Genomic DNA, 10,470 nt, shown 5'->3' on the forward strand with positions numbered 1-10,470 from the left:
GGTATATGCCCAGGAGAGGTATTACTGGATCTTCTGGTGGTACTATGTCCAATTTTCTGAGGAACTGACAGACTGATTCCCAGAGTGGTTTTACAAGCTTGCAATCCCACCAACAATGGAGGAGTGCTCCTCTTTCTCCACATCCTCACCAGCATCTACTGTCCCCTGAATTTTTGATCTTAGCCATTCTGACTGGTGTGAGGTGGAATCTCAGGGTTGTTTTGATTTGCATTTCCCTGATGATTGGACATTTTTTAAGGTGCTTCTCAGCCATTTGGTATTCCTTAGTTGAGAATTCTTTGTTTAGCTCCGTACCCCATTTTTAATAGGGTTATTTGATTTTCTGGAGTCCAGCTTCTTGAGTTCTTTGTATCCCCTTGCATTTTTAATACCATCGGAGTTGTAACACAAATACAACTTTGTCTTGCTTTCGATATTGAGACAGCAAACAGTCTCAACCTCATTCTTTAGTATAATGGAAAGAAAGGTGTTTTTTGTTTGTTTGTTTAAAAAAAAAAAAAACAAAACCCTCCAACTCTCAACTAACAGGGGGGTTGGCTTTGTCAAACAGTAATTTACCAATCTTGCCTGCCCGCCCTTCCGGGTTTGACAGTCTCTCTGCATCAAAAATCCCAGAGCCTTTGTGAACCAGGCAGGGGGCAGAGTAAAGCACAGAAGTCTGAGCCCAGGACGGTGTAGATCTCTGGCGCTATGCGGTACCTACCTTGCCTGTTGCTGTGGGCATTCCTACAGGTCTGGGGACAATCTGAAGGTGAGTGAGTAAAAGCGCACACAGAAGCTGGCTAGAAGCACTGTGCAGTAGTGGGCGGGTGGAGGTGGGCTTCCTGGCTTGCAGCAACAAGTGGGAGGAGCAATGTATGTATCAGGCTCAGAGCAGAGCACAGCTCAGAACTACACTGAGCCTGCCTCTCCTTTGCAAGCCCAGCTAAAGCTGAGCTTTTTTCTACTGCAGTCTGTCCACAGACAGCCCACTCGCTAAGTTCTTTCATTTTCCTTTGTTTCCAGTCCAGCAAAAGAATTATACGTTCCGCTGCCTGCAGATGTCTTCTTTTGCCAACAGAAGCTGGTCCCGCACAGACAGTGTGGTCTGGCTGGNGGATCTGCAGACACACAGTTGGAGTAATGACTCAGACACTATCAGCTTCACCAAGCCATGGTCCCAGGGCAAGTTGAGTAACCAGCAGTGGGAGACGTTGCAGCATATGTTTCAAGTCTATCGAGTCAGCTTTACCAGGGACATACAGGAATTAGTCAAAATGATGTCACCTAAAGAAGACTGTGAGTGGAGGGGTTGGAACCCTGAACCCAGTGGGCACGAGTGATCCAGAACTCCAACGGGATAACTGTGGGCATAGTGATGAGCTTCTTTCTCTTCTCTGTCCACCCTTATGATTTTCACTTCTGTCTAAAAGTAATCCTTGTCCCTTCTGAAAATAGCCCGTTTCTGCTCTAGNGGATCTGCAGACACACAGTTGGAGTAATGACTCAGACACTATCAGCTTCACCAAGCCATGGTCCCAGGGCAAGTTGAGTAACCAGCAGTGGGAGACGTTGCAGCATATGTTTCAAGTCTATCGAGTCAGCTTTACCAGGGACATACAGGAATTAGTCAAAATGATGTCACCTAAAGAAGACTGTGAGTGGAGGGGTTGGAACCCTGAACCCAGTGGGCACGAGTGATCCAGAACTCCAACGGGATAACTGTGGGCATAGTGATGAGCTTCTTTCTCTTCTCTGTCCACCCTTATGATTTTCACTTCTGTCTAAAAGTAATCCTTGTCCCTTCTGAAAATAGCCCGTTTCTGCTCTAGNACACCATGATCATTTCCCTCAACNGGCACCTAACTATAATCTTCATGCCAACTCCTTTCTTCCAAACCCCTTAATCATGAACTCTTTGGTTTCTGCCCACTCTTCCTTACAGATCCCATTGAGATCCAGTTGTCTNNGGGCTGTGAAATGTACCCTGGGAATGCTTCGGAAAGCTTTTTACACGTAGCACTTCAAGGAAAATATGTCNTGAGATTCTGGGGAACATCCTGGCAGACTGTCCCAGGAGCCCCATCTTGGTTAGACTTGCCCATCAAAGTGCTCAACGCTGATCAAGGGACGAATATAATGGTGCAGATGCTCCTGAATGACACCTGGCCCCAATTTGTCCGTGGTCTCCTAGAGGCAGGGAAGTCAGACCTAGAGAAGCAAGGTCAGCTGGCTATTTTCACCCTGGCTCTCCACTTGGATCCACCTAGGTTTTCCCATCACTGTCAGCTGTAGAGGAAGGGCAAGGCCTAGGGAGAGAGGATTAAGGTCTGTGGGGTGTCTTCTTCTCACTGACAGCCACTCTTGGGTTCTATAAATTGAGTTAAATAAACACCGGGGNTGAAAACTGAGCCATGCCATATTTGAGGCAGGCTGTATCAGCTGAATTCAGGTTGTTCCAGAGTACAGAGGAGGGCTACAGGGGGCTCAGATCAGGGAGGCGGGTAGAAGTATCAGGGATGGTCTTCCTAGCCAGAGGGATACAAATGGATTAAACTAATAGGCAACTCTTCATCCCCAGAGGTGGGCCTGTGTGAAGCATGAACTTGATAGGAGACCTGGAGCCCCTAATATAAAAATTCTTGCTTTAAAAATTTTTTTTTCTTATTCCCTTGATGAGTACAGAGAAGCCAGTGGCCTGGTTGTCCAGTGTCCCCAGCTCTGCACATGGCCATCTGCAGCTGGTGTGTCATGTCTCNGGCTTCTACCCAAAGNCTGTGGGNGTGATGTGGATGCGGGGTGACCAGGANCAACAGGGTACTCACAGAGGTGACATCCTGCCCAATGCTGATGAGACCTGGTATCTTCAAGCAACCCTGGATGTGGAGGCTGGAGAGGAAGCTGGCCTGGCCTGCAGGGTGAAGCACAGCAGCCTAGGAGGGCAGGATATCATCCTCTACTGGGGTAAGAAAGAACTGGAGCCNGGGTTGCCAGTGAGCAGAGGTACCCATCAAACATGGAGCGAGAGTTGAACAAACCTAGATTCAGAAATGAAGCCCCTAACTATTATAGAAGAGACAGAAGCAGGGGATTCTAGATCAAAAGAAACCCCAAAAGACTTGAGGTAAGATGTTCTATGCATAAGAAGAAAGAAGACCCAGAAACTAAAAAGATCCAGAGGTCAGTGGCAAATAAAGAAGTTCAGGAAGATCCATTCCCCAGTAGAGAGGACCCAAGGCCCAAGGCATAGCTNCGGTATACTGGGTGTGTCCTGAGTGAGCATTGGACACTTTGCTGCCCCTGCTTCAGTTCCACTTGTCACTTAGCTTTGAGGCAAGGGTTGTTATTTTGAGTTTAAGAATGANGAAGTTGATGCTAAGGTAGGGTAACTACCCAGACTCACGCAGGAAGGACGGGAGCTAGACAGATTCACACCCATTTGGATAGCGTGTAGCCAGAACCTGACAAGAAATGGTCAATCTACTCTCATGAGAAATAAAAAGGATAGACTTTAAATTAGACCAGGGAACTCGAAACAGGTACCGTTCTTTGTTGAGAGATACATTGTATTCTTCCAAACCAGGTGGCAGACAAGCATCAGTGGGCTTGATCGTCTTGATAGTACTAATCACACTGGTGGTGGTGGGCGCTGCAGCCTACTGTATCTGGAGAAGGAGAAGGTGAGCCTCCCCTGTCCATGCGTTCCTNCCCTCAACATCCCTCCTTTATTCCTTCCTTTTCTCTCCTAATGGCCTCTCTCTCCTTCCAGCTCCTATCAAGACATCCTGTGACTCTTCCTTACACCTGCCTCTCCTGAAATTCAGACTTTCCAGGTTCTAGNACNTCAGTCCTGGTCTGCTCAGGATCTGGGNATGAAAGAGAGGAATCCGGAAGAAGTGAAGAGCAACCAGAACGCTCTTTTTAAATTTAGGAACATCACTTCCTAATGAAATTAAGATTAATTCAAATTACATGTATGTGCGGAGTGAGGTGGGGGTGGTGCCTGTGCACTTGAATACTAGTGATCTTAAAAGTAGGAGAGCCTGTGGTTTCCCTGGAGCTGGTGTTACAGCCCGAGCAGCCTGATATAGACTATAGGAACCAACTCTAGTCCTCTGCAAGGCCAGTGTGTGGTCTAAGCCACTGAACCATCTCTCCAGACCCTCTTAAGAAAAGTATCTACTACAGTGAGAAAAAAATAAAAACTATGAGGTGTAAGTTTTTATTGTTTTATTGAATCTAGGATTCTGAGACTGGAAAGCATCTATTTTGGACAAAATTCCTAAAATAATATCTCATCTACTTTTTAGTCACTTGTCTTTTAAGAATAAAATAAAGAGTGAACTTGTTTTGGGGAACATTAAAAAAATTAACACAATATATTGGTGACACATTATGTGACGTGATGAACTCTCAATAACCACTTTGCTTCCCTACTGCATAGTTTTTTGAATGGGCAGTTAAAGAATTCCATGAGGTCCTCTATTTGGGTTTAATTTAAAAGAAAAAAGAAAAGAACATTAAATTCCAATACAGTAATGGAGCAGGGCTGGCACTACCTTGAGGTTTGTAAAGAAGATGGTTTGTCCATAAATGAAGTAAAGACTAAAAGATTAACTAACATCCATTTAGAGCTAAAACTACAGAAAATGTTCATATACTTTTCAGATAATTTTTGAAAAATACCAATAGGTAGGAATTTGAGGATATAATTTTTTACGATGGTGATTTATGAATAAATTATGGGCGACGTCAGATGCTGGTGAGGATGTGGAGAAAGAGGAACACTCTTTCATTGCTTGTGGGATTGCAAACTGTTACAACCACTTTGGAAATCAATCTGGCAGTTCCTCAGAAAATTGGAAATAGTTATGCCTGAAGACCCAGCTATACCACTCCTGGGCATATAACCAAAAGATGCTCCAATATATAACAAAGAATGTTTGTAGCAGCCTTATTTGTAATAGTCAGAAGCTAGAAACAACCCAGAAGTTCCTTCATGGAAGGATGGATACAGAAAATGTGGTACATTTACACAATGAAATATTATTTAGCCATTAAAAACAAGGACATCATGAATTTTACAGACATATGGATGGAAACAGAAAATATCATCCTGAGTTAGGTAACCCAGACCCAAAAGAACATACATGGTATGTACTCACTGATAAGTGGATATTAGCCAAAAAGTTCAGAATACCCATGATATAACTCACAGACCATAGGAAGTTTAACAAGAAGCAAGGCCCAAGTGTGGATGCTTCAATTTCACTTAGAAGGGGGAACAAAATAATCACAGGAGGCAAAGGGAGGGTGGGACCTGGATGGGAGAGGGGTAGGAGAGGTAAAAAAGGCGGGTGATAAGGTATGGGGGGAGAAAAGCCCAGAAGGTCAAGAGAATGAATAGAAATATGCAGCAGTGTGGGGTGGGGAATGGGGGGGGCACTAGAAAGACTCAGACACCAGGGATGTGAGAGGCTCCCAGGACCTAATGGGGATGACCTTAGCTGAAATGTCCAACAGTGAAGAGATAGAACCTGAAGAGATCACCTCCAATAGATAGACATGGTCCCTAGTTAAGGCATGGGGATGCCCATCCATCTCAAAAATTTTAACCCAGAATTGTTCCTGTCTAAAGTAAATGCAGGGACAAAAATATGGAGCAGAGACTGAAGGAAAGCCATCTAGAGGCCACCCCAATTTGGGATCCATCCCAGGCATAGACACCAAACCTTGACTCTATTGCTGATGGCAAGATGTACTTGCAGACAAAGAGTCTAGCATGACTGTTCTCTGAGACAGATGCAGATACAGCCAACCATTGGACTGAGCCTGGGGACCTCAATGGAAGAGTTAGGGGAATGACTGAAGGAGCTGAAGGGGATTGCAACCCCATAGAAAGAACAACAGTGCCAACTAATTGGATGCTTCAGAGCTCCCAGGGACTAAGCTACCAACCAAAGAGCATACATGGGCTGGTTCTTGCCCTCCTCACATATGTAGCAGAGGACTGCTTTGTCTGGCCTCAGTGGGAGGGGATGCACTTGGTCCTGTGGAGGCTTGATGGATCAGAGAAAGGGGACACTAGAAGGTTGAGGTGGGGGGTGGGTGGGTGGGTGGAGGAGCACCCTTTTAGAAATGAAGGGGAGGGAAGATGGGGTGAGGGGCCCCATGGTGGGGGGACCAGGAAGGAGGACATTTGAAATGTAAATAAATAAAATAATTAATAAAAAATAGTCACTTGAGCTAAACAAGTTAGAATAGCGTGCTCAAAAAACTTACTTGGTAAATCAAATGAACTGTCAATTTTCAAAGTATTTTAAAATAAAATGTATATTGCATATTATATTAATATCATATACTTCCTTTTATATCACAAATAACTTAACCTAGCCAAACAAGAGTAAAGACCATTATTCAAGTTTTATTTTCTGTTAGGTACAGCTATCTCCCTGAAGCAGGATTTGAAAAAAATAGCATTGCCCACAGGAGAGAGTAGGATTCATATAGCCTCCTAAAACTGTGAGACTGGCGTTTTCATGGGTTGGGGGATTTCTAGAGGAATTCTAGTTACGAAGGAACTTGACTGAGCATTTCAAAATTATTTGGAAGATCATCTTATCAGAGTGCATGCCAGGGCATAGGGTATGGAACATGTCAGATTCTAGAAGACAGGCCAAGATCTGGTCAAATTCAAGTTTTACAGAAAACAAAAATGAGCTTATTTTGACCTCCTAATAAGATGTCTCTAATCTTACGATGGAGTCAAGCTGGTCCATCAATACTGTTTTTTAAAAAGAATCCAGAACCTTTGCTGTGTAATCTCAAAAGATCTTTCAATAAAGAAAGCAACAGGCTGGGCCTTAATATTCCTAATATTTTAGCACGTTTTAATATTCAGGAGCAATATCTTCTCTTCTTAGTGGGGTTTTTTGTTTGTTTGGTAATTTTTTCTGTTTTTTTTTTTGTTGTTGTTTTTGTTGTTAATGTATGAGGAGAAACATAAGATATAAGAAAAGGTTTTATTTTAAAGAACAGGAGATTTAATATCATAGAAACAAATTTTCTTCATAAGTTTTTAGAAAATTGTCACTAGTGAAAATTATTAACATATTATACTTTTATAAAATTATCATGTTTAAATTATCATGCTTTAAATGAGATGAGTTAGTAATAGCTAGAATTTTCAGTTGTTCTTGGATTTCTAATACCTAAAACCACTATTTTTTTCTCTTTGCATATGTGTAAACTCATTGACACTTGTTAAGATATGGAAATGTCCCAGTAACACAGTAAAGTTGTTTCTTCTCAAGGGACAATTGGTGTTTGTGAAAAAGTTAATCAGTTCACCTATTACATGCTGTAAATTAAAAGAAAAAAGAGAACCCAGAAACTTTTATTTGAAGGTGTGTGTGTGTGTGTGTGTGTGTGTGTGTATGTGTCTGTGTGTGTGTCTGTGTGTGTGTATGTGTTAAGGGTGAATAGGACAAAGGGCATCCTCCCTCTAACATCAGTGAAAGCACAGAAAGGCCTTCAGCCCACACATAGGAAAAATTCTCTGAAAACCTACTGAGCACAACTGTACTGAACACACCTGCACTGAATACACCTGCACTGAGCACAGCTGCACTGAGCACACCTGCACTGAGCACACCTGCACTGAGCACACCTGCACTGAGCACACCTGCATTGAATAAACTTGCTTTACATGCACTGACACTCCAATAGAGAGATGTGCATTCATTATCACAAGAAAACAGAGATTTTCTTTGCTGCTACACTTTTCTCATTCTTGACTTCCAGTTTCCAATTGCAGCATGACCAGTCTGAGACTAGCCATAGGCCTCCTTCTGCCTTACTTTCCCAGTCTCTTCTTTTTCTGATTCATTTCTTGTCACTAATAAATGATGCTGAAGCAAGCAGATGCCTCCCATAAAATCCAGTTACCTTGGGCCAGCAAAAGATTTCACAGGGTACAGGACCCTGCCACCAAGCCTCATCAGAGTTTGACTCATGGGACCCACAGGGCAAAAGGAGGGAACCTAGTCCTGCAGGTTATCTTTTGACCTCTACAGGGGTTCAGTAGGGCACATACATGTCCACACATGTAAATTGTTGTGGTTAAGATCTGGTTCTTCCTCACATTCCCATGTTCCCAGAAATAAGACTCAGACTCAAAATATATTTACAAACACCTTGGCCATGAAGCTAGGCTCTACTCTGGCTAGAACCATGACTTAAGATAACACATTTATTTTAACCTACATTCTGCCACATGGCTGGTTACTTGTGCTCAGGTACCGTCTATCTGTCTCCTCACAGCTTCCCAGGACAGATTTCCTGCCTACTCTATTACAGTATTCTTTCCCTTCCCTGATGCCCTACCTCCCATTTCCTGCCTAAGTCATAGGCCATAGGTTCTTTAATCGACAGGAGATGCATCCATACAATACATAAGATATTCTTGCTACAGCTAATCTTGGTTGTCACCTTGAATACACCTAGAATAAATTAAAAGCCAAACCCCAGCCACAAAGCTGGTATCTGTGAGGGGTTTTCTAGATTGGATCATTTGAGGTAGGAAGACCCACTCTAACTGGGGGCCATATCTGCTTGCTCTTACCCTCACTGATTGATTAAGTTAGGGTTTCTATTGTTGCAGCAAAAGACTATGAACAAAAGTTGCAGAGGAAAGGGTTGACTTGGTTTATACTTCCATATCACTGTTCATCATTGAGGGTGTCAGGGCAAGAGCATAAACAGGGCAGGAACCTGGAGGCAGGTGCTGAAGCAGAGGCCCTGGAGGGATGTTGCTTACTGGTTTGCTCAGTCTGCTTTCTTACAGAACCCAGGACCACCAGTCCAGGGATGGCACCACCCACATAGGCTGTTTCTTCCCCCCAACCCAGTCAATCACTAATTTAGAAAACGTTCTATAGGCTTGATTACAGCTTGATCTTATGGAAGCATTTTTTTATTTGAAGCTTCTCAGGTGACTTTATCTTATGTCAAGATGACATAATCCTAGCCAGCACACTGGCAGATCCATCCAGCTTGTTTCTGAGGCATTCCTTGCTCATTTTAGAACCTACTTTTTGGGATTCCAACACAGATTAAAGACCGGCAGCTCCTTAGGAACCCTCTAGGACTCTAGCACCAGATTGGAACTGCTGAGACATCTAGTCTCATGGACTGAACAACTACTAGATTCTTGGCCTTTCCATCAGGAGACGCCCATGGTTGGCCTACCCAGACCACAGCCTATAAACAACTCTAATAAATCTGACTTTAACATGTATTCTACCAGATCTATTCCTTTAGAGAACCCTGACTAATACAGATGACTCTGGGTGATGCTGGCACATGCCTTTAACGCCAGTACTCAAGAGGCAGAGGCAAAGAGTTCTGAGTTCAAGGCCACCCTGGCCCACAGAATGAAAGAGCCAGGGTTACACAGAAAAACCCTGTCTTAAAAAAGAAAACAAACTGAAACCAAACCAACCAAGCAACCAAAACCCCACAAGCTAACTAGTAACTAGTGCCTAGTATTTTATAATCTGAAAGAAAAGTGAAATAGCGCTTCCCTGCCTGGGTAGGTGTGGTGCTTGGCCCAGGAGTGGCACTATTAGGACTTGTGGCCTTGGAGGAAGTGAGTCACTGTGGGTGTGGCTTTGAGACCCTCCTCCTAGCTGACTGTGAGACAGTCTTCTGGTTTCCTTTAGAACAAGATACTCCTTCTTCAGCACCTTGGGGTCCATTCCAGATACAAATTATAGCAGTGTTTGAGAGAAATAACCCAAGAAGAATAGGGTTCTTTTTTTTTTTTTCTTTCTTCAACCCAATAGATACATACTGTGACTTCTCATTTTAAAATACTGTTACACAAGTAAAATCTCAGGATACATTCTTCATCTTACATCCTATTTTATTTTTAAAGAAAAACCACCTTTCAGTCATTAATGCAAATTTTCCATAGAGACTGTGTCCTAAAATGGTCATTATGGCATTTAGAACATTTTTTAAAAAGCCACAAACTGGGAGCCCTTGGAGTTATCATCAGTTGGCAGGTTTGTATCTAAGGTAGAAAACATTTGAAGATATTTGCGTTCACTTTTTAAAATCTGTGTGTGACACACACACACACACACACACACACACACACACACACACACACACACTCCATTTTTCTAGTTAACTTGAAAAATGAGTACAGCCAGGTTGGTGCTGGACTTTATACTTGCCAACAAACTCCAGAGCCTCTGATTGGGCAGGAAGTGTGCTTTCTAGTTCAGTGCAAATCCCAAAAAACAAAGCCCACAGCTTGTATCTGGCAGGTACGCACATTTGCAGTTGTGTTTGTTCTGAACTACGGCAAATTCACAAAACAATTTAAATAATTAATTTCTTACAATTTATAGTAAAAAGAGCGTTCTGGTTGCTCTTCACTTCTTCCGGATTCCTCTCTTTCAT

The 10,470-nt window shown here is 43.0% G+C and overlaps 1 protein-coding gene across 2 annotated transcripts; it reads left to right on the plus strand.

The window, feature by feature from the left end:
* The first annotated feature begins 702 nt into the window (after positions 1-702).
* On the plus strand, positions 703-3,912 carry Cd1d (CD1d molecule). 2 transcript variants are annotated; one of them, XM_029538111.1, is made up of 7 exons: positions 703-772; positions 1,027-1,115; positions 1,474-1,657; positions 1,946-2,224; positions 2,686-2,964; positions 3,584-3,680; positions 3,770-3,912. In XM_029538111.1, exons 1-7 carry the CDS (start codon positions 712-714, stop codon positions 3,789-3,791), a joined length of 1,011 nt encoding a protein of 336 aa, XP_029393971.1. In that variant the 5' UTR covers positions 703-711; the 3' UTR covers positions 3,792-3,912. The 2 variants fall into 2 exon arrangements, with proteins under 2 accessions (XP_029393971.1, XP_021051654.1); XM_021195995.2 differs by lacking the exon at positions 1,474-1,657 and having other exon boundaries at positions 1,027-1,299.
* The last annotated feature ends 6,558 nt before the right edge of the window (positions 3,913-10,470 follow it).

The sequence above is a fragment of the Mus pahari genome, chromosome 4 (genome assembly GCF_900095145.1).
Source record: "Mus pahari chromosome 4, PAHARI_EIJ_v1.1, whole genome shotgun sequence".
Taxonomy (NCBI): domain Eukaryota; kingdom Metazoa; phylum Chordata; class Mammalia; order Rodentia; family Muridae; genus Mus; species Mus pahari.